Source organism: Scardinius erythrophthalmus (genome assembly GCF_964197995.2).
Source record: "Scardinius erythrophthalmus genome assembly, chromosome: 10".
In the NCBI taxonomy this organism is placed as follows: domain Eukaryota; kingdom Metazoa; phylum Chordata; class Actinopteri; order Cypriniformes; family Leuciscidae; genus Scardinius; species Scardinius erythrophthalmus.
In genome coordinates this window covers 21499123-21525069 of record NC_138230.1, presented here as the reverse complement: position 1 = coordinate 21525069, position 25947 = coordinate 21499123, and the positions used below count along the sequence as shown (strand labels likewise).

Genomic DNA, 25947 nt, shown 5'->3' with positions numbered 1-25947 from the left:
TTATTATTCTTCTGACCGTAAAAATTTACAACTCAAACTCCTCCTAGAGCTTTAACTCTACATACTCCAAACTCGGCTCAGACACTCAAACTGATCTGACTCGCGTTGCTATATCTTTTCAGACTGATCGGACTTACGGTTTTCCTAAAAATGACGATCAAAACTCGAAAAAACTCATTCAAAAACTCCATTGACTTACAATGGGAGTTCTAAAAAATTAAAACCGACGAAAATTCAAATCAAAATACCTTGAAGACTAAACCAAACTGCCGTTCTATATACTATATGAGCCATTGAGACTCATTTAAACTAATGAACTCTAAACTCAAAACGTGTGTGTGTGTGTGTGTGTGTGTGTGTGTGTGTGTGTGTGTGTGTGAGAGAGAGAGAGAGAGAGCGTGTGTGTGTGTGTAAACTCAAATACTTGTACATACTCATTTAAACTTATAAACTCTTAACTCAAAAACTTGTACACTTATAAACTCTGAGTGTGTGTGTGTGTGTGTGTGTGTGTGTGTGTGTGTGTGTGACAGAGAGAGAGTGTCTATGTGCGTGAGTGTGTGTGTGTGTGTGTGTGTGTGTGTGTGTGTGTGTGTGTGTGTGTGTGTGTGTTAATGAGCTTGTCGGTGTGTGTGTGTGTGTGTGAGTGAGTTAGTGAGTGTGTGAGAGAAGATAGTGTGTGTGTGTGAGAGAGAGTGAGAGTCTGTGTGTGCATGCTTGTGTGTGTGTATGTCGAAAATTTAAATCTAAACACCTTGAAGACTAAACCAAACTGCCGTTCTATATACTATATGAGCCATTGAGACTCATTTAAACTAATAAACTCTAAACTCATACACTTATAATTAGAATAAGTGTATGAGATTAACTAATTAACTTATAAACTCATGAATTCATAGACTTATAAACTATTAAACTCATAAATTAATAAACTCTGAACTCTTAAACTCATTTAAACTTATAAACTCTAAACTCATTTAAACTTATAACCTCAAAACTCAAAAACTCATACACTTATAAACTCTAAACTCAAACTCTTGAGTGTGCGTGTGTGTGTGTCTGAGTGTGTGTGTGTCTGAGTGAGTGTGTGAGCGAGTTAGTGTGTGTGTGCGTATGTGTGTGTGTGTTTATCTATCTATCTATTAACTTATTTATCTACCTGCCATAAACTTCAAACTACTGTAAACTACTTTAAACTTCAAACCACTTTAAACTTCTTACGTTTAAAGCTCCCAGTTCCCAAGCAACTCCATAGCAACCAAACTTGAGTACCCTAGAAACGGTTTTGCAGGACCTATATCTCTGTATCAGAACATCGTATAGAGATGAGGTTTGGCTCTTTTGACTCATGCTAGCAAACAGCACTTCCAACATGCTACACATGCTAGCAGTGAATAGCTACATGCTAATAGCGATTAGTTAAGTGCTAAATCATACCAAGATCATGCAAACAACTATATCAAAACTACATAGTAACCATCTGTGACAACTACCAACCACCTAGCAACACCCTAGCAACCACCTAGCAACACCATAGTAACCACCCAGAACACCCTAGCAACCGCCTAGCAACCGCCTAGCAACCACCCAGAATACCTTAGCAACACCATAGCAACCACCCATAACACCCTAGCAACTGCCTAACAACACCCTAGCAACCGCCTAGCAACCACCCAGAACACCCTAGCAACCACCTAGCAACACCATAGCAACCACCCAGAACACCCTAGCAACCACCTAGCAACACCATAGCAACCACCCAGAACACCCTAGCAACTGCCTAGCAACCACCCAGAATACCCTAGCAACCGCCTAGCAACCGCCTAGCAACCACCCAGAAGACCTTAGCAACACCATAGCAACCACCCAGAACACCCTAGCAACCGCCTAACAACACCCTAGCAACTGCCTAGCAACACCATAGCAACCACCCAGAACACCCTAGCAACCGCCTAGCAACCACCCAGAACACCCTAGTAACCACCTAGCAACACCATAGCAACCACCCAGAACACCCTAGCAACTGCCTAGCAACCACCCAGAATACCCTAGCAACCGCCTAGCAACCACCCAGAATACCCTAGCAACCGCCTAGCAACCGCCTAGCAACCACCCAGAATACCTTAGCAACCGCCTAGCAACACCATAGCAACCACCCAGAACACCCTAGCAACCGCCTAACAACACCCTAGCAACCAACCAGAACACCCTAGCAACCGCCTAGCAACACCATAGCAACCACCCAGAACACCCTAGCAACCGCCTAGCAACCACCCAGAATACCTTAGCAACCGCCTAGCAACACCATAGCAACCACCCAGAACACCCTAGCAACCGCCTAACAACACCCTAGCAACCGCCTAGCAACCAACCAGAACACCCTAGCAACCGCCTAGCAACACCAGAGCAACCACCCAGAACACCCTAGCAACCGCCTAGCAACCACCCAGAATACCCTAGCAACCGCCTAGCAACCACCCAGAACACCCTAGCAACCGCCTAGCAAAAAACATTCTGGTCCAAACTTTCTCAAGCCAACTTAAAGTTTGTCTCGACGAACTTTTGCATCTAGTTAAGTTGGCTTGAGAGAGCCAACATATTGAAATCCTATTTAAACTTATTATTATTATTATTATTATTATTATTATTATTCTTCTGACCGTAAAAATTTACAACTCAAACTCCTCCTAGAGTTTTAACTCCACATACTCCAAACTCGGCTCAGACACTCAAACTGTTCTGACTCGCGTTGCTATATCTTTTCAGACTGATCGGACTTACGGTTTTCCTAAAAATGACGATCAAAACTCGAAAAAACTCATTCAAAAATCCCATTGACTTACATTGGGGAGTTCTAAAAAATTCAAACCGACGAAAATTCAAATCAAAATACCTTGAAGACTAAACCAAACTGCCATTCTATATACTATATGAGCCATTGAGACTCATTTAAACCAATGCACTCTAAACTCATACACTTATAAAGTAATTAACTTATAAACTCATGAATTCATAGACTTATGAACTCTAAAACTCATAAATTAATAAACTCTGAACTCTTAAACTCATTTAAATTTATAAACTCTAAACTCATTTAAACTTATAAACTCAAAACTCATTTAAACTTATAAACTAAACTCAAAAACTTGTACACTTATAAACTCATCCATTTATACACTTATAAACTCTACACTCATAAACTCTGAGTGTGTGTGTGTGTGTACACACACACACACACACACACACACACACACACACACACACACTCTAAACTCATTTAAACTTATAAACTCAAAACTCAAAAACTCGTAAACTACTTTAAACTTCAAACCACTTTAAACTTATTAAGTTTAAAGCTTCCAGCTCCCAAGCAACTCCATAGCAACCAAACTTGAGAACCCTAGCAACCGTTTTGCAAGACCTATATCTCTGTATCAGAACATCGTATAGAGATGAGGTTTGGCTCTTTTGACTCATGCTAGCAAACAGCACTTCCAACATGCTACACATGCTAGCAGTGAATAGCTACATGCTAATAGCGATTAGTTAAGTGTTAAATCATTCTAACAACTCTATAAAAACTCCAGAGTAACCATCTGTGACAACTACCAACCACCTAGTAACACCATATCAACCGCCCTGAATACCTTAGCAACCACCTAGCAACCACCCAGAATACCCTAGCAACCTCCTAGCAACACCATAGCAACCACCCAGAACACCCTAGCAACCGCCTAGCAACCACCCAGAACACCCTACCAACCGCCTAGCAACACAATAGCAACCACCCAGAACACCCTAGCAACCGCCTAGCAACCACCCAGAACACCCTAGCAACCAACCAGAATACCCTAGCAACCACCTAGTAACACCATAGCAACTACCCAGAACACCCTAGCAACCACCCAAAACACCCTAGCAACCTACCAGAATACCCTAGCAACCGCCTAGCAACCACCCAAAACACCCTAGCAACCACCTAGCAACCACCCAGAACACCCTTGCAACCCCCTAGCAACACCCTAGCAACCACCCAGAACACCCTAGCAACCGCCTAGCAACCACCCAAAATACCTTAGCAACCGCCTAGCAACCACCCAGAATACCCTAGCAACCGCCTAGCAACACCATAGCAACCACCCAAAACACCCTAGCAACCGCCTAGCAACCACCCAGAACACCCTAGCAACCGCCTAGCAACACCATAGCAACCACCCAGAACACCCTAGCAACCGCCTAGCAACCACCCAGAACACCTTAGCAACCACCCAAAACACCCTAGCAACCAACCAGAATACCCTAGCAACCGCCTAGCAACCACTCAAAACACCCTAGCAACCACCTAGCAACCACCCAGAACACCCTAGCAACCGCCTAGCAACACCATAGCAACCACCCAGAACACCCTAGCAACCGCCTAGCAACCACCCAGAACACCCTAGCAACCGCCTAGCAACACCATAGCAACCACCCAGAACACCCTAGCAACCGCCTAGCAACCACCCAGAACACCCTAGCAACCAACCAGAATACCCTAGCAACCACCTAGTAACACCATAGCAACCACCCAGAACACCCTAGCAACCACCCAAAACACCCTAGCAACCAACCAGAATACCCTAGCAACCGCCTAGCAACCACCCAAAACACCCTAGCAACCACCTAGCAACCACCCAGAACACCCTTGCAACCGCCTAGCAACACCCTAGCAACCACCCAGAACACCCTAGCAACTGCCTAGCAACCACCCAAAATACCTTAGCAACCGCCTAGCAACCACCCAGAATACCCTAGCAACCGCCTAGCAACACCATAGCAACCACCCAGAACACCCTAGCAACCGCCTAGCAACCACCCAGAACACCCTAGCAACCGCCTAGCAACCACCAAGAATACCCTAGCAACCGCCTAGCAACCACCCCAAATACCTTAGCAACCGCCTAGCAACCACCAAGATTACCCTAGCAACCGCCTAGCAACACCATAGCAACCACCCAGAACACCCTAGCAACCGCCTAGCAACACCATAGCAACCAACCAGAATACCCTAGCAACCGCCTAGCAACCACTCAAAACACCCTAGCAACCACCTAGCAACCACCCAGAACACCCTAGCAACCGCCTAGCAACACCATAGCAACCACCCAGAACACCCTAGCAACCGCCTAGCAACCACCCAAAATACCTTAGCAACCGCCTAGCAACAGCATAGCAACCACCCAGAACACCCTAGCAACCGCCTAGCAAAAAAACGTTCTGGTCCAAACTTTCTCAAGCCAACTTAAAGTTTGTCTCGACGAACTTTTGCATCTAGTTATTATTATTCTTCTGACCGTAAAAATTTACAACTCAAACTCCTCCTAGAGTTTTAACTCCACATACTCCAAACTCGGCTCAGACACTCAAACTGTTCTGACTCGCGTTGCTATATCTTTTCAGACTGATCGGACTTACGGTTTTCCTAAAAATGACGATCAAAACTCGAAAAAACTCATTCAAAAATCCCATTGACTTACATTGGGGAGTTCTAAAAAATTCAAACCGACGAAAATTCAAATCAAAATACCTTGAAGACTAAACCAAACTGCCATTCTATATACTATATGAGCCATTGAGACTCATTTAAACTAATGCACTCTAAACTCATACACTTATAAAGTAATTAACTTATAAACTCATGAATTCATAGACTTATGAACTCTAAAACTCATAAATTAATAAACTCTGAACTCTTAAACTCATTTAAATTTATACTCTAAACTCATTTAAACTTATAAACTCAAAACTCATTTAAACTTATAAACTAAACTCAAAAACTTGTACACTTATAAACTCATCCATTTATACACTTATAAACTCTACACTCATAAACTCTGAGTGTGTGTGTGTGTGTACACACACACACACACACACACACACACACTCTCTCTAAACTCATTTAAACTTATAAACTCAAAACTCAAAAACTCGTAAACTACTTTAAACTTCAAACCACTTTTAACTTATTAAGTTTAAAGCTTCCAGCTCCCAAGCAACTCCATAGCAACCAAACTTGAGAACCCTAGCAACCGTTTTGCAAGACCTATATCTCTGTATCAGAACATCGTATAGAGATGAGGTTTGGCTCTTTTGACTCATGCTAGCAAACAGCACTTCCAACATGCTACACATGCTAGCAGTGAATAGCTACATGCTAATAGCAATTAGTTAAGTGTTAAATCATTCTAAGAACTCTATAAAAACTCCAGAGTAACCATCTGTGACAACTACCAACCACCTAGTAACACCATATCAACCGCCCTGAATACCTTAGCAACCACCTAGCAACCACCCAGAATACCCTAGCAACCGCCTAGCAACACCATAGCAACCACCCAGAACACCCTAGCAACCGCCTAGCAACCACCCAGAACACCCTAGCAACCGCCTAGCAACACAATAGCAACCACCCAGAACACCCTAGCAACCGCCTAGCAACCACCCAGAACACCCTAGCAACCAACCAGAATACCCTAGCAACCACCTAGTAACACCATAGCAACCACCCAGAACACCCTAGCAACCACCCAAAACACCCTAGCAACCTACCAGAATACCCTAGCAACCGCCTAGCAACCACCCAAAACACCCTAGCAACCACCTAGCAACCACCCAGAACACCCTTGCAACCGCCTAGCAACACCCTAGCAACCACCCAGAACACCCTAGCAACCGCCTAGCAACCACCCAAAATACCTTAGCAACCGCCTAGCAACCACCCAGAATACCCTAGCAACCGCCTAGCAACACCATAGCAACCACCCAAAACACCCTAGCAACCGCCTAGCAACCACCCAGAACACCCTAGCAACCGCCTAGCAACACCATAGCAACCACCCAGAACACCCTAGCAACCGCCTAGCAACCACCCAGAACACCTTAGCAACCACCCAAAACACCCTAGCAACCAACCAGAATACCCTAGCAACCGCCTAGCAACCACTCAAAACACCCTAGCAACCACCTAGCAACCACCCAGAACACCCTAGCAACCGCCTAGCAACACCATAGCAACCACCCAGAACACCCTAGCAACCGCCTAGCAACCACCCAGAACACCCTAGCAACCGCCTAGCAACACCATAGCAACCACCCAGAACACCCTAGCAACCGCCTAGCAACACCATAGCAACCACCCAGAACACCCTAGCAACCGCCTAGCAACCACCCAGAACACCCTAGCAACCAACCAGAATACCCTAGCAACCACCTAGTAACACCATAGCAACCACCCAGAACACCCTAGCAACCACCCAAAACACCCTAGCAACCAACCAGAATACCCTAGCAACCGCCTAGCAACCACCCAAAACACCCTAGCAACCACCTAGCAACCACCCAGAACACCCTTGCAACCGCCTAGCAACACCCTAGCAACCACCCAGAACACCCTAGCAACTGCCTAGCAACCACCCATAATACCTTAGCAACCGCCTAGCAACCACCCAGAATACCCTAGCAACCGCCTAGCAACACCATAGCAACCACCCAGAACACCCTAGCAACCGCCTAGCAACCACCCAGAACACCCTAGCAACCGCCTAGCAACCACCAAGAATACCCTAGCAACCGCCTAGCAACACCATAGCAACCACCCAGAACACCCTAGCAACCGCCTAGCAACCACCCAAAATACCTTAGCAACCGCCTAGCAACCACCAAGAATACCCTAGCAACCGCCTAGCAACACCATAGCAACCACCCAGAACACCCTAGCAACCGCCTAGCAACACCATAGCAACCAACCAACCAGAATACCCTAGCAACCGCCTAGCAACCACTCAAAACACCCTAGCAACCACCTAGCAACCACCCAGAACACCCTAGCAACACCATAGCAACCACCCAGAACACCCTAGCAACCGCCTAGCAACCACCGAGAACACCTTAGCAACCCACTAGAAAACCACCAACAACTTTTTAACTTTAAACTACCTAATTTAAACTTTAAACTACTTTAAACTTCAAACTAATTTAAACTTTAAGCTAATTTACACTTCAAACTAATTTAAACTTCAAACTAATTTAAACTTTAAACTACTTTAAACTTCAAACTAATTTAAACTTTAAACTACTTTATACTTCAAACTAATTTAAACTTTAAACTACTTTAAACTTTAAACTAATTTAAACTCCAAACTATTTTAAACTTCTTTAAACTTTCTGGTCCGGCTTTCTCAAGCCAACTTAAAGTTTGTCTCGACGAACTTTTTAATCTAGTTAAGTTGGCTTGAGAGAGCCAACATATTGAAATCCTATTTAAACTTATTATTATTATTATTATTAATATTATTATTATTCTTCTGTAAAAAAACTGTTGACTCAAACTCCTCCTAGAGCTTTAACTCTACATACTCCAAACTCGGCTCAGACACTCAAACTGATCTGAAGTTAGTTGCTATATCTTTTCAGACTGATCGGACTTACGGTTTTCCTAAAAATGACGATCAAAACTCGGAAAAACTCCCATTGACTTGCATTGGGGAGTTCTAAAAAATTCAAATTTAGATTCAAACTCACCAACCGACGAAAATTCAAATCAAAATACCTTGAAGACTAAACCAAACTGCCGTTCTATATACTATATTAGCCAATGAGACTCATTTAAACTAATGAACTCTAAACTCATACACTTATAAACTAATTAACTTATAAACTCATGAATTCATAGACTTATGAACTCTTAAACTCATAAATTAATAAACTCTGAACTCTTAAACTCATTTAAACTTATAAACTCTAAACTCATTTAAATTTATAAACTCAAAAACTCATACACTTATAAACTCATCAATTGATACACTTATAAACTCTAAACTCATAAACTCTTGAGTGTGCGTGTGTGTCTGAGTGAGTGTGTGAGCGAGTTAGTGTGTGTGTGTGTGTGCGTGTGTGTGTGTGTGTGTGTGTGTGTGTGTGTGTGTGTGTGCGTGTGTGTGTGTGTATCTAACTTATTTATCTATCTATCTGTCATGAACTTCAAACTACTGTAAACTACTTTAAACTTCAAACCACTTTAAACTTCTTACGTTTAAAGCTCCCAGCTCCCAAGCAACTCCATAGCAACCAAACTTGAGTACCCTAGCAACCGTTTTGCAAGACCTATATCTCTGTATCAGAACATCGTATAGAGATGAGGTTTGGCTCTTTTGACTCATGCTAGCAAACAGCACTTCCAACATGCTACACATGCTAGCAGTGAATAGCTACATGCTAATAGTAATGAGTTAAGTGCTATATCATGCCAAGATCATGCTAAGAACTCTATAAAGACTCCATAGTAACCATCTGTGACAACTACCAACCACGTAGTAACATCATAGCAACCACCCAGAATACCTTAGCAACACCATAGCAACCACCCAGGACACCATAGCAACCGCCTAGCAACCACCCAGAATACCTTAGCAACTGCCTAGCAACACCATAGCAACCACCCAGAACACCCTAGCAACCGCCTAGCAACCACCTAGAATACTCTAGCAACCACCTAGCAACACCATAGCAACCACCCAGAACACCCTAGCAACTGCCTAGCAACCACCCAGAACACCCTAGCAACCACCTAGCAACACCCTAGCAACCACCCAGAACACCCTAGCAACCACCTAGCAACACCCTAGCAACCACCCAGAACACCCTAGCAACACCCTAGCAACCACCCAAAATACCTTAGCAACTGCCTAGCAACACCCTAGCAACCGCCTAGCAACACCCTAGCAACCGCCTAGCAACACCCTAGCAACCACCCAGAACACCCTAGCAACCACCTAGCAACCACCCAGAATACCCTAGCAACCGCCTAGCAACACCATAGCAACCACCCAGAACACCCTAGCAACCGCCTAGCAACCACCCAAAACACCCTAGCAACCGCCTAGCAACCACCCAGAAAACCCTAGCAACCGCCTAGCAACACCATAAAAACCACCCAGAACACCCTAGCAACCACCCAGAATACCCAAAACACCCTAGCAACCGCCTAGCAACCACCCAGAACACCCTAGCAACCAACCCAAATACCCTAGCAACCACCTAGCAACAGCATAGCAACCACCCAGAACACCCTAGCAACCGCCTAGCAACCACCCAAAATACCTTAGCAACCGCCTAGCAACATCATAGCAACCACCCAGAACACCCTAGCAACCGCCTAGCAAAAAACTTTCTGGTCCAAACTTTCTCAAGCCAACTTAAAGTTTGTCTCGACGAACTTTAGCATCTAGTTATTATTATTCTTCTGTGAAAAACTGTTGACTCAAACTCGTCCTAGAGCTTTAACTCTACATACTCCAAACTCGGCTCAGACACTCAAACTGATCTGAAGTTAGTTGCTATATCTTTTTAGACTGATCGGACTTACGGTTTTCCTAAAAATGACGATCAAAACTCTGAAAAACTCCCATTGACTTACACTGGGGAGTTCTAAAAAATTCAAATCCAGATTCAAACTCACCAACCGACGAAAATTCAAATCTAAATACCTTGAAGACTAAACCAAACTGCCGTTCTATATACTATATTAGCCAATGAGACTCATTTAAACTAATAAACTCTAAACTCATACACTTATAAACTAATTAACTTATAAACTCATGAATTCATAGACTTATGAACTCTTTAACTCATAAATTAATAAACTCTGAACTCTTAAACTCATTTAAACTTATAAAGTCTAAACTCATTTAAACTTACAAACTCTAAACTCGTTTAAAACTTATAAACTCTAAACTAGAAAACTCTTACACTTATAAACTCATCAATTTATACACTTATAAACTCTAAACTCATAAACTCTGAGTGTGTGTGTGTGTGTGTGTGTGTGTGTGTGTGTGTGTGTGTGTGTGTGTGTGTGTGTGTGTGTGTGTGTGTGAACACACACACACACACACATACACACACTATAAACTCATTTAAACTTGTAAACTTGTAAACTCAAAACTCGTAAACTACTTTAAACTTCAAACCACTTTAAACTTCTTAAGTTTAAAGCTTCCAGCTCCCAAGCAACTCCATAGCACCCAAACTTGAGTACCCTAGCAACCGTTTTGCAAGACCTATATCTCTGTATCAGAACATCGTATAGAGATGAGGTTTGGCTCTTTTGACTCATGCTAGCAAACAGCACTTCCAACATGCTACATATGCTAGCAGTGAATAGCTACATGCTAATAGCGATTAGTTAAGTGCTAAATCATGCCAAGATCATGCTAAGAACTCTATAAAAACTCCATAGTAACCATCTGTGACAACTACCAACCACCCAGTAACACCATATCAACCGCCCTGAATACCTTAGCAACCGCTTAGCAACACCATAGCAACCACCCAGAACACCCTAGCAACCGCCTAGCAACCACCCAGAATACCCTAGCAACCGCCTAGCAACACCATAGCAACCACCCAGAACACCCTAGCAACCGCCTAGCAACATCCTAGCAACCACCCAAAATACCTTAGCAACCGCCTAGCAACACCATAGCAACCACCCAGAACACCCTAGCAACCACCCAAAATACCTTAGCAACCACCCAGAACACCCTAGCAACCGCCTAGCAACCACCCAAAATACCCTAGCAACCGCTTAGCAACACCCTAGCAACCACCCAGAACACCCTAGCAACTGCCTAGCAACACCTAGCAACCACCCAAAATACCCTAGCAACCGCTTAGCAACACCCTAGCAACCACCCAGAACACCCTAGAAACCGCCTAGCAACCACCCAAAATACCTTAGCAACTGCCTAGCAACACCATAGCAACCACCCAGAACACCCTAGCAACCACCCAAAATACCTTAGCAACCACCTAGCAACACAATAGCAACCACCCAAAACACCCTAGCAACCGCCTAGCAACCACCGAGAACACCTTAGCAACCCACTAGAAAACCCCCAACAACTTTTTAACTTTAAACTACCTAATTTAAACTTTAAACTACTTTAAACTTCAAACTAATTTAAACTTCAAGCTAATTTAAACTTCAAACTAATTTAAACTTTAAACTTCAAACTAATTTAAACTTTAAACTACTTTAAACTTTAAACTAATTTAAACTTTAAACTACTTTAAACTTCAAACTAATTTAAACTTTAAACTACTTTAAACTTTAAACTAATTTAAACTCCAAACTATTTTAAACTTCTTTAAACTTTCTGGTCCGGCTTTCTCAAGCCAACTTAAAGTTTGTCTCGACAAACTTTTTAATCTAGTTTATACTTAATAATGCTATAGAAATGATAAATTGATCATTAATAATGTATGACTGCAATTATTAAACACATTATAGATATGCTTTTAAATCAAGTATAGAGCATTTATATTTGTATTTATAAACTGCTTATTAATGTCTATTAATGCTTTATAAATTATGAATTAACTGTTTTGTAAAAGTATGCAGTTATTGTAAAGTGTTTTCTCTTTTTGATTGATGTTTTTTTAATTTGCTGATTAATTAAAGAATTGCCAAACAAAAACTCTTGTACAAATCACGTAGTCAAAATGGAGGAAACTCTCATTCTGCATGCTCACCTAATAGCGCACCGCCTTTTTATCTCATGCTCTCACAGCCAATCTCAAGCAAGATCAAAAGTCAACTCAAACAAAGTTAACACTATTCAAATACAATTTGCTTACAAACAAGTTTACACAAAAGTGTTAATACACTATCCCTGTCAATCATCTCAATTTCATGAGTAACTCACAAAACAATAATTTAGCAGAAGACAAGCTTCTTCAGGCCATTGTGACTTTCTGGTGTGATCACCTGACAGAATTCAGAGACAATAGATACACTGAGCACCTTCAGAAGGTTTTTGTCAGCTGTGGTACAGTGCAACAGGAATGTAGCAAATTTATTGTAATGATGTAACTTGCCATTATCTATTACAGGGCTTCTCAACTGGTGGGTCGCAACCCAAAAGTTGGTCGCAAGACAGTTTTGAGTGGGTCGCGGAGTGTGCAGTCAAAGAAAAAACAACAAATGTAATTCTGTTTCCTTTCAGTTTGTCATGTTCGGCGTCACATAGGAACGTACCGACGAATTGGGAAATCGCCTGAGAGATCCCAGAGAGAGGCCATTTACCCTGTGAGCTTCAGCACTATACAGAGAGCTACATTTCCCTGAAAGAGCAAACACGGGTGTGATGTTGTGTCTTTTTAAATATGTCATTCCACCTGTGTGTTTCTGGATGCAGTCGTTACATGGAGCTGGCTGACAGTCACAGACCATTCCTACGCTTTGCATTCGAAGGACGGGCATATCAGTACAAAGTCTTCCCCTTCGGGCTGTCCCTGTCACCTCGCATCTTTACAAAGGTCGCAGAGGCGGCCTTGTTCCCCTGAGAGAACATGGCATTTGCATCCTAAACTATCTCAATGGCTGGCTCATACTGGCCCAGTCACGAGATCAGTTATGGGAACACATGGGACATGGTGGTCAGACACCTCAGCCAGTTGGGGCTTCGGGTCAACTGGGAAAAAAACAAACTCTCCCCCGTGCAGAGGATCTCTTTTCTTGGAATGGAGCTGGACTCGGTAAACCAGAGAGCATGCCTCACAGAGGAATGTGCTTGGTTGGTGTTGAACTGCTTCAACTGCTTCCTTCAATGTACAACGGACATGCAGTTTCGGGTATTTGGACAGGTCCCCAACTGCATTGGCACATCAACTGCCTTGAGTTGCTAGCAGTATGTCTTGTGCTGGGCCGAACTTCAAACTAATTTAAACTTTAAACTACTTTAAACTTCAAATACTTTAAACTTAAAGCTTTCAAAACTTCTTCAAACTTGTTCAAACTATTTGGTCTGGCATATCCATTACAAAACATGCATATTGATGAAATATTGAATTAAAAGCTTGAAAATCTGAAATTTCTGCCATGTTACTTTTCGTGTTTTCAGAGGATGGACGCTTCGATAATATCACACTACACTGTGTGGGGTGCTTTGATTAATCACCAAAGGCGTTATTGCAACTGGTTAGCAACAAGCTGGTTTTGTTTGCATCAGCATGGGTTTGAAGAAACTGAAAAAAAAAAAAACGAGACAGACTAAATCAAGAAGAACTGCGGCGACGTCTTCAAGACACTTGAAGAAACCTGCCTGCAAAGTTACCTGAAAAACTATGTGCAAGTGTACCTAGGACAAAAGCTGTTTTAAACACAAAGGGTGGTCACTAGGGTTTCCAGCTTCTGGAAAGGAAAATACGGGACAATCATGGTTCTTTATGAAAATAAGGGACAGAATAATGGACACTCAAAATATTTGTACTGTACCACACAGTGCATGTCATTTCAGCATCTGCAGTTAAATATGTGTACAAAAGATTTGTAAAAGGTCATTTCATGTCATAATCAACCAAATTTAAGAAACGTTCCCGGCTCAAATTTTTGATTTTGAAAGAATTCTGAAGAAAAACAAATGATGGATGGATGTATATTTACTGAGAAATTTACTGTTTTGTAAAATGGGTCAAACAATTTCTACCTGAGATTTGGAGTCAGATTACAGGGGGGTTAATATGACTTTAGAACAGCATCATTATTTTACTTTTATTTTCCGTATGGCTTTCATACGGGACGCTTCTTTGATGCCTTCAATACGAGACGATTCCGAATTATACGGAACAGTTGACAACCCTAGTGGTCACACCAAATATTGATTTGTTAGCTGTTATGTTAGCTGTTATGCAAGACACAGGCCATGCTTGGCCATATAGTCACCTTGTTAAATTAATAAATAAACACAAGTTGCAAATGGAGAGCACTTACGAAGAATAGAGACGTGTGCCATCCAGCAGAGAGCAGTTGTACTGGTATAAAATCAGGTCATTTTCAGCACTTGTCAGGTTGCAGTCAGCTGGTTTGTAGGTCACTTTGATGTCCACTTGGTCTTTAGGGTTGTGAAAGTCAATGACGTGCAGGTGAAAAATTAGTACGGCAGATCCTGGGATCAGCTCACCTGAGAAAATTTTCGCAAAGAATAGAGCAGATGAGAAAAATTTGGTCACATTGAATAAGCAGTATTCTACCATCAGTCTCAGTCTACCTGAGTCTACTCCGTAGACTCTATAAAAACTACAATTAGAAATTGAGTACATTTTTAATTTTAAACCATGAAGACTTATTGAAACTAAACTGAAATCTTAAACCAACATACTTGTTTGAACACAACAATGCATCCTGTAACATTTCCAAATAAATAATATTGTTTAAAATTATTAAACAATACTAAACATTTTAGCATGCTTATGTTACATTATGTACGTAAATTAATAGTGCATAATTACATTACATAAAGTGCTTTATTCATCTCTTCTAATTTGTTTCTAAAAGTCACCTGATCCATTTTCTCCATAGGCCAGATGAGGTGGCACAGTGACTCGTCTCCACTCACCCACACATACCCCCTGAAGGGCTTTGTCCATGCCAGCAATCACATAACCCATGCCAATAAACGTGTTGTAAGTGCTGTTTCGAGAATAACTAGGAAAAAAATAAAAAATCAAGTGAAGTACAAAGTTGACAGGAGAGTTTCAACAATCTTGTGAAATCAAAATGCTCAGCATTTTTCTAACAGCACTTTACACTGCACTGCACTGACACTGAATGTTAAACAAACAAAAAACAAACATGTGCAATACTCATTGTTATGTGAACATATTTATTTTCCAGATGAAAGACTTACCTGGAATCGAAGACAGTGCCATCTTGAAATGTTCCATTATAATGGTAACGTATGAAATCTCCCGCCACTGCCTTTCTCCTACATGGCTGTGGAATCTTTTGAACCTCCACGTTCACATCATCCTTCACGTTAAACACGTCCACCAGTAACACATCAAAAATTACAGTTGCATATGGAGGGATCTTTGCACCTGAAGATGAAGTTCCTTCAGACTATGCTTCAAAACAAATCATATTTACACAAAACCAGGATGTTGTTAAACACAGTTGATATAAAAAGTCTACACACCCATTAAAAAAGATGATTTTTGGGGGAGGATGTAAAAAATTAAACAAGGATAAATCATACAATAACTTTTGCACCTTTAATGTGAAAATTACAACCTATGCAATGCCACCAAAAACCAGGGACCAGAAGAACCAGGAGCCAGGAGGAGCAGGAGGATGACTCAGAGCCATGACAGGTAGAAGTTCCATGGTGAAGCCTTGGTAGGAAAACTAAGCGGAACCAGCGTGACTGACAGAGGTGGAGCCGGTAGAGTTGGAGACCCAGGTAGAGCCGAAGAGCCAAAGAGACTGGCAACACTGAAGGTCCTGAAGGCCAACACAGAGCCGTGGTGATGAGAGGCAGAGGTGGAGCCAGGGTGACAGAGAACTGAGGAGGAGCCGCTGAGGCCGAGGGCCAAGACGGAGTCCGACAGAGTGAAAGGGGTGGAGGGACGAGGCGCAGTCAACGGTCCAGAAGTCTGTTGTATTGGCAGAGCTACGACTGACCAAGGCGAGGAACGATGAAGCCTGGTGAACACATGAGAATGATGGTCCCAGGTGGACAAAAGGGAGCCAACTCGTCGACATCCCGAGTTTAAGAATGGGAACCACTTGCCAAGGCAGACTGAAGACCCGAGGCGGATCCGTGCAGCAGAGTGGAGAAGAGGAACTGAAGGGGGACAGCAGAGGTGGGGCAGAAGAATTGGATGGGTTTGGTAGCGAAGGGGGGAGTGGGAGGCTGGGTGTGACCATCCGTTATGAAGGAGACTTGGAGCTGGGCAATGAAGACTTGGTGCTAGGCTTAACCAGGGATGACTTAAATACTTATGCAGCAATGAATTGGAACTGGACTTAACCAGCAGAGACACAGAAGACTTGGAGCTGGGAGGGACCAGCGGGGGCAGTAGACTTCAGGGAAAAACCTCTTCAAATTCATCAACATTTTTATAGAGATCTGGCACAGCTGGCACAGCTCAGGGAGTATGGACGGGGCTCCAGGTGTGTAACAAACAAACATGAACCATGACAACTAATAATGAACAAGAACTCAGGCAAATGGTGAGTTTTATTATAGCACTAGGTTTTATTATAGCACTAGGAGTCTATCAGCTTGGCATATCTTGACTTAGAATATTTTCCCACTCTTCTTTGCTAAAACATTCCAGATTTGTTAAATTGTGAGGGCATCTCCTGTGCACATCCCTCTTCAGGTCTCTCACATATTTTCTATAGGATTCATGTCTGGGCTCTGGCTGGGACATTCCAAAAAATAATCTTCCATTGAAAAGTTCTCTTTATTTTCAGCTGTCTAGTAGATACCAAAATGTTCTGTGCCAATATCAACTGGTACTTGGAGCTATTCATGATTCCCTATCCAAAGCATGATGCTCCCACCACCATGTCGGTATGATGTTCTTTTGCTAATGTGCGGTGTTATTTTTTGCGCTAAAAATACTATTTACAATTTTGGAAAATTTTTACAAAGAGAAACTTCTTGGTCTCATCAACCCATAACACATTTTACAGTATGTATTTTAGTTAGAAAAGGCTTGCGTTTTGCTACCCTATCTCATTGCCCAGACAGATGGAGAATACCGGATATAGGTGTACCATGTAGGGAGCAACCAGTAGGCTACTTGTTAGAATGTTGATGAATTGTTAAAGACTGTCTTAGACTAAGCCTTAGAATTTTATTTTATTTTTTGAATTTTTTTTAAGCCCTCACCTGAGCGATAACTTTTAACCATGAGATCCTGTTCATGCTTTGTAAGCTCTTTGTGGTTCTTGTAGCATGCCGCCAAGAAGATCTTACAAGAACAGCTAAGATTTATTTAAAGTTAATCTTAGTGACTCAAGGTGAAGATAGGTGTGTACTATTTCAAATGAGCTGGGTAAACAGTTCGTTCTGAAAACAGCCCCAAGCCCAATTATAAAAGTTATTTCATTTTTTACATTACAAAAACCATCTGTTTTAGGGGTGTGTAGACTTTTTATATCCACTGCATAAAAATATTACACTTGTCAAAAATGTCACTCATATACTTTATTATTATTATGCATTATTAATTTACAGCTGCACAATAAAAGTATAATAATGTATGCATAATAAATTAGTCAAGAAGATTAATCAATATATATCATATAGATGAAAGCAATAATTATACCATATCCTTTGTCATCATAAGCCATAAATGGTGGGATAATAATTGATCGCCTCTCCCCAACACACATGCCCAGAATGCCTTCCTCCATGCCTTTGATGAGATTGCCCTCTCTCACATATGTGTTGTATGTTGAGTTTTGAAGATGGCTGTGATAAGAATTTACAGACATTATAATAAAAAACAAGAGACAGAATACAGTATATTAATATCCATAATTACATACATTTAACAATTACATACTGTACATACAGTATGTATTTGGACAATTTAAGTCACAATTAAACATGTATTAATATGTTTTTTTATTTATCAAAATATCAAAACAAGCGGCACATTGGCTTTAAAAAAAAAAAATAGCACAAGTACACCTTTTAATCAAAACATTATAGAAAATGAAAACATTAACCCGAAGTATTCTCCTCAAAAAAGCAGATAGCAAAAATACAGAACATCAGCTGGAGTAAGGTTTGTCTAAAGCACCTAAAAGAATTGTGGAGTGCGAGGCTGTGGGTATGGTGCTCATGGGATAGTGCAAAGTATTTTACAATACTTATGTGTTGGAGGATGTATTGCATTAGAATGTATGCATCTGGGGAAGTTAGAATGAATTGGGCGTGCCAAAGGGTATCAATTTGGACGTGTGCTGGACGGCCTGGTGAGGGATGATGAAGTGGGTTTGCAGGTGATGCTTATTAGTAGATTAACTGATTAGGGTTTGCTGAGCTTTACTGATGTGGAAGCGGTAAGACCTGATTAGAGATAAAGCAATAAGAAAATTTCGTATCACAAATAAAGTGAACCAAAATTATCACGGTTATCAATATCATGATGGTATTTTTTTTTTAATGTGCTGGAAATCTTTAAAAAAAGTAGCCTACTGATACAAACACTGATATAATTTCTCCAAGTTTTTTGTACTAAAACCTACAAAAAAATTAGCAGCACTATATGAAACTTTTGTTTGAATTAACATTAAAATGATAACATTAAAAAACAATGGCCAGATTTTAAACTAACAAAGAAAAAACTTGTCTGGGTCACTTACCACATAACATATCTACTAAAATTGTTCAAATAAAGTTTTGACAAAACAAACTTTTATAAAAATGATAAACCTCACCTTTCAGCCTTTAAATAATTTTTATAAAACAAGGTTGAGTCAAAATGACAAATTATAGGTGTTTTATCTGCTCCTTAAACAACATAAGCTGCCTTATTATTCGAACTGTTGAGAATTTCAGAAATTATCTTATTTTCCATCTACCGGTTAACATTTTTTGCATTCATCTGAACAAAAAAGGTAGACAGGCTAAATTAAAGTCAAGTCAAGTCAAGTCACCTTCATTTATAAAGCGCTTTTAACAATATGGATTGTTTCAAAGCAGCTTTACATATTTAATAGGAAATTACCGTAACAGATTGTTTAGGCTTTACAACAGCTCTATGATAAAGTTATTGTCCAGCTAAAGTTGGTTTTAAAGCTGCAGTCGGCAAGTCTGGCAGATTGGGTCGACTTAGCCAAAATTTTGAATGTTTACAACTCCCATGCCCCTCCCCCACTACCAGCGAGCACCTCCCATCGTGGTCGTGCTCGTCAGTGCGTGTGTACCTGATTTTCTGTGAACGCGTCAGTCTTTTCAGCATCGATCAACACCATGGACTCGGAGGTAGGCTGCCCTGGCTAATCTATCCATAGATAGCAATAACCGAGGAATTGGAAGCTTGTTAGTAGATTTTCTCTCCGCCATCACGCTTCGTACAATATTCAGGCAAACTTCAGGCGTGTCGTGTGCATGTGATATTGTAACGTGCGTGAGCCGCGAGGGAGTGGGGATCTGTGGCGTGTGCACGAACTGTGATTGACAGTCAGATCGCACACCCCCCTGCGCTGATTGGACCCGATGATCCGGGAGTGGTGGATTTTTGCAAAACAAATAACACGCTCCAGGTTGAGTTTGAAGCTCGGGTTTTTTTCTAAAACCAACTTATTTATGTTGTTCTGTCGGTTCTGTCGATTTCACTGAATATGAGCAAAAAATGTTGCCGACGGCAGCTTTAACTGATTGATTCACTTCCGTTGCGAAGATCATTAGTTATTAACTTAGAGGCCGCTAACACAACACCGTTCTAACAGGAAAATCCCTAACGCGCTCCAGCCGCCGATCCGCACAAAACAGTGCCTGGTGTCTCGAGAACCCACTCCCTGATATAGGTTTGAAGGTGCAAACGATTATCCGTTATCTCTGCGCAAACCTTAAAAACGGAAACCCGCGAAAACGTAGACGTTGCGCACATGCGCATTACGTGTTCAGTCCAAAGGGAAGTGCGTTTGAATATATACATGTGCGCAGGCGTGTAGTCCTTCTTTAAAAATCAACCCTCAATAAACTACTTTACCTTTATATTTTAACTTTACCTTAAAAATTTATAATACAGATTGTTTTTGTCGTGTCTGCGTAGCCACATTAAAGTAGTCTACTCTCTGACAGTAGGTAGAACTTATGGAACATCAGAAATACAGCTGTTTCCCCAGTAACCTCTGTAAACAAAGCAGCACTGTGCTTATAATACTACTGTTTAACGGAGGGAAGACGAAAAGCTAATGTCATCAAATCTTTTCTGAGACGATCAGTTTCCCCTTAGAGATACATAATTCATTCATTCAATTATATTCTTTCATATAATTTCTCTCAGCACTTTTCCTTCTGTCATGTTTTCACACAAAACAAAAACTATGCTGCATGCTGCGCCTGCATGAGATTGTTGCTTACTTTGCTTAATAATGCTGAACAGCATTTACCGTGAGTGTTTCCAATAGCGATAATCAAATACGGTTTTAATGATAATTAAAATATGAAATAATAGCGGGTCGAATGGTGAAATTTGGCTTGGTATGTCTTGCTTTGTTTAATGAAAAAGGAAGTGGTTTCATTGTCTATTTATTACCAGCAAATCTGAATTTGTAGGATGGACTTTTGAGTTAAAACTGGAGTTGAAGGTGAGTTCAGAGCAGCAAAGAAAACCGAAGACAGCTAAACTGAACATTGCATTGAGTGTATGGGAAGTATTGATGGAATGGTAGCCTAGGCAGAGAGTGGAGATACATTTGGTAAGTCTATGGTAAATGGTTGTCTGGTATCTGGGCGGGCGGTTTGGGTTCTCTGGATACCTTTAATGAGGAGGGAGGTCTGAGGTTTGCTTATTGCGGGAGAGGTTTGCTGTGAAATGTTGATTCTCTTCATATACAGTACTGTGCAAAGGTCTTAGGCATGTTAATACCCCCCCCCCCTCTCCTCCCCTCCCCTCCCTCCCTCAAGACTTTTGCACAGTACTGTAAACTGATGGATCTGGCTTGGAGTCCTTTGCCACTATTAAGATAAGAAATGAAAGACGTGACAGATAAAAGGAAAAAATCAGGAAACGGGAGGTTGTAGATGCGGTGAGATCATTTACAGTCCAGTAGGTTTGGAGTGTTCTTGGCAAGGCGGTTTGTAGGATGGAGTTGAGGGAGATGTCAAGAAGTGGTTTTAGCAGGTGATTTAATTAAAAATTAGGTACCGAGGCTGGGGTTGAATTCGCCTCTGAGTTAGGGAGATTTGGTCCTCCAGAGCGGGAACAGAAGACTCAAGGAAAAGAAAAGGCAAAATAAAGGGTCGGCAGAGCAGAGAGAGAACTTTGCGTTTAGAACAGTTTAAGTTTAAGGAGGTTAGATGTGATCAAGATAATTATGGAGCTTATAATATGACAAAATGATTTGAATTTGAATTGTGTAAATTTGAATTATTTGCAAGTGTAATCTAAAAAAATTTAATTTTAGGTGGTAGTTTAAATAGTTCTGAATTAGATTTTTTTTAAACGAATATTGAACATTTGAAATTTAACAAATTTAAATGTTTTTATGGCTGAATTTTATAGACATGTATTTTCAAACAGCTAGTTTTTTTTTTGTTCTAAATTCTTATACTGCAAATATTCAGTTTAAAAAATACAGATTCAAGTTTTCAAGATGATGAAATTCGGAACTTCAAATTCAGTTTTCTAAAATTCAATCTCAAAAATTCTAATTCAAAAATTCAGATCTTACAGAAAGTAGGTCACAGGTCATCCACAGGGAAGAGTAAAGGATCTCAGATAAGTCGAACAGAGCATTTTGGCTGCACTGCAGTAGTTTTCTGCCGCAAACGCGGTGGTGGTTCAAGAGAATCCGTGTATCTTTCGTTCAGTCGTTTTTTTATTTAATATTAAGAGAAAGAAAAATGAGAAAACAACTTGAGTATTAGATTTCTAATATTCTAGTAATAATAGTCCGCTGCAGTAGTAGCACGGAGCATACAAAACTTAACGCGTGTAGCCTATTGCAAGTATAGGCTACATTTAATTTTCTCATCAAACAACTAGACTAACGAATGGCTCGGTACAACAGAAGAACCAAGAAAGGGCTTTTTCTCTGTATAGACCAACAGTTGGTCTGAATTTGCTATAAGCTATAGCCTATTTTCCGGACTGTATAGGCTAAGTCACGTTTTATCATGAAACGCGCTTTGATTTATTCCAAAGTGACTCAGGCATATATAATGCATTTAACGTTAAATAGTGTAAATGTTGACTTTCAAAAGTAGGCGCGCCAAGAAGGCTATTCGCTGTATTTTGGTTCATTTTTGGTGAGCGCCAGAAAAATCTAAAGAGACCGAGATGCGCTAAAGCAGCGCATCATGTTGTTTTATTTATTTTTCAATGGCATGATATTTTGTAGTCATTTTGAATGTACACAAATAAAAATATACATTTTACTGTTTCGAATGATGTCATATTATCTGTATGACTATAAATAACAGAGTATTAAGTTATTTCCCAGCAGTGGAACAAATCCAAGTGATGGCGCAGGCGCATTGCGCTCTCACACAACATAGTATCAGCTCTGGCGTTGCTTCATATCGCAGACTGCTCATTATCAAAATGAAACACAGTCAACCAAACATATAAAAAGTTATTCTGTCTAATTTAATTGGTCTGTTGTACAATATAAAGGGCAAGTTGTGCCGCACACAGTTCTACTTGTTATTCCAAACATTTCCCTTGCTGTGAAGACGCTGATTTAGCCTATACGTGTATTCTGGGACTCGACTGAAGTATGACGCCTTCTTTAGGAAATAGTTAGCATCCACATGTTACATTGCAAATATGAAAACTTTTGACTGAATGAGAGATGCGCGACCGTTTCGATTTAAATAAATTTGTTTGGCGTTTAAAATAGGCTAAATGTTGTTTGTAATAAAGGGCACAATATAGGCTATTTTTATAGGCTATGTAGCCTTTATTTTATTATACATGAAGGCTATTTTTGGCTACTTATTTTTCATTCTTGGTGTTTTCTGCATTCATTTAAGGATTTGTCATACAGTAAGGGAAAGTAAAATAGGCAACACATAGCCTACATGTTAATAGTGTTTATCATGTAAATGTTGTATTTTATTTACAGGTCTTTTACACTATTGCTGAATAGGCTAATATTAAAATGCGTTTTTTATGACGATTTGACGCGCGCGCGCACGTTTCTCTCTCAACATGATCCGGTGTGACTTGCACTCAGGTGCATGCGACTTATTTTCTGGCAAATACGGTCAGTTAAATTTTTTTGCTGTATTATTACAAAATGCATAGAGTGGAGACCATTTGGGCAAAAAAACAAACAAACAAACATATTGTGTTCATTACCCCCACCCACATTTGGGCTTAATCACTGTTATTATTAGGGGGTCCTTGGAAATGTATTTAGGTGTAGACAAAATCAGTTATGTTTATTTCATAAATATGAACGTACCTCGCATCTCCCGGACACTAGCCGTTAGTATACTTCTTTGGCCTATTTTATTAGCTGGCCAATTCTCAAAATCTGTGTGGAAAAGCTGTGGAGCGCGGAGAGAACGCACAATGGCTTTGCTTTGGAAGTTTTTTTATTTTTTTATTATTATTTATTTTGGAAGTTTAGTTGCCAGAGAAAATAAGTTTTGTTTGACATCAATTGATACTCAATATTAATGAAATAAATAAATGTAATGTCAGAGAATGCACAAAGCGCATCCTTTTGATAGGCTATGTAAATTATAATACATTTGAATTAAAATAAGGCCCCGTTTACACGATGGGAAAACGCAGGGAAACGAAGGCGTTTTGGCCTGTCATTTACACGAAAACGCCGTTTTTATCCCAGAAAACGATTATTTCTAAAAACTCCGGCCAAAGTGGAGATTTCTGAAAACGCCGGTTACAGTATGTGTTGCCGTGTCAACTGGGAGAAACGGGGTTTTAGGTTCTCAAACGTCACATTATGCGCCAGAAAATGCTTACGTCATGTGAGCGCCCTATGTTTAGAGTTTGTTTGGCTACTATTTGATCATCGATGCTGTTAAAGTGGTACTCATTTTTACTTTTGTGCAAACGCTTTTGGCCTGTTTGCATTTGCTTCGCTGTCTGTCCACACGAACGAACCTCGCGCCATGTCTGTTGTTTTAAAAGGAACAGGAAGTCGCTCGTGCTATTCGTTGTTGTCGATTTTGAGGATTCTGATTGGCTTGCATGGCTTTATCCTTCTCCCTACACTGCCGCCCATTGTATTTATGCGGGTTGATGTAAACGACAACTTTTTTTGAAAACGATGTTGTGTGCACGATGTTATTTTTGAAAACGGAGGGGGAGAAATATTCGTTTCTCTAAATACCCGGCTATGTGTAAATGTGGCCTAAAACACACAAGGCCTACATCAGGTGTGCCCAATCCTGCTCCTGCCGATCGACTGTCCTGCACAGTTCATCTCCAACCCTAATCAAACACACCTGCCTTTAATTTTCAAGTGATCCTGAAGACCTTAATTGGTTGCTTCAGGTGTGTTTGATTTGGGTTGGAGATGAACTGTGCAGGACAGTCGATCGGCAGGAGCAGGATTGGGCACCCCTGGCCTACATCATAAAACTCAGAAGATTATGTATTTTAATATATTATATTATATATTATGTTAAGGCGTCATACTTCAGTCGAGTCCCAAAATACACGTATAGGCTAAATCAGAGTCTTCACAGCAAGGGAAATGTTTGGAATAACAAGTAGGACTGTGTGCGGCACAGCTTGCCCTTTATATTGTACAACAGACCAATTAAATTAGGCAGAATAACGTTTTATATGTTTGGTTTACTGTGTTTCATTTTGATAATGAGCAGTCTGCGATATGAAGCAACGCCAGAACTGATACTATGTTGCGAGAGCGCGATGCGCCTGCGCCATCACTTGGATTTGTTCCACTGCTGGGAAATAACTTAATACTCTGTTATTTATAGTCATACAGATAATATGACATCATTCGAAACAGTAAAATGTATATTTTTATTTGTGTACATTCAAAATGACTACAAAATATCATGCCATTGAAAAATAAATAAAACAACATGATGCGCTGCTTTAGCGCGTCTCGGTCACTTTAGATCATTCTGGCGCTCACCAAAAATGAACCAAAATACAGCAAATAGCCTTCTTGGCACGCCTACTTTTTAAAGTCAACATTTACACTATTTAACGTTAAATGCATTATATATGCCTGAGTCACTTTGGAATAAATCACAGCATGTTTCATGATAAAATGTGACTTAAGGCCCGTTCACACCAAGCACGATAAAGATAACGATAAAGATAACTATATATGCGTCCACACCAACGACCGATAACGGTCTTTTTATTCTAAGCACGCGCGCCCGGATGATCCAGATCCATTTTAAATGTGCGAGACCTTTAAATTAGAAT

General features: G+C 40.7%; 1 protein-coding gene across 4 annotated transcripts in view; it reads right to left on the bottom strand.

Moving 5' to 3' along the window:
• The window catches only part of fkbp10a (FKBP prolyl isomerase 10a), a 387049-nt gene that overhangs the window by 129005 nt on the left and 232097 nt on the right, over positions 1–25947 (bottom strand). For all 4 annotated transcript variants that reach the window (XM_081377332.1, XM_081377334.1, XM_081377335.1 and 1 more), the window contains 4 exons: positions 18157–18302; positions 15726–15915; positions 15378–15523; positions 14810–14999 (listed from right to left, as the gene is read on the bottom strand). In XM_081377332.1, coding sequence (XP_081233458.1) covers positions 14810–14999; positions 15378–15523; positions 15726–15915; positions 18157–18302 — 672 coding nt within the window. The remainder of the gene's footprint in view (positions 1–14809; positions 15000–15377; positions 15524–15725; positions 15916–18156; positions 18303–25947) is intronic.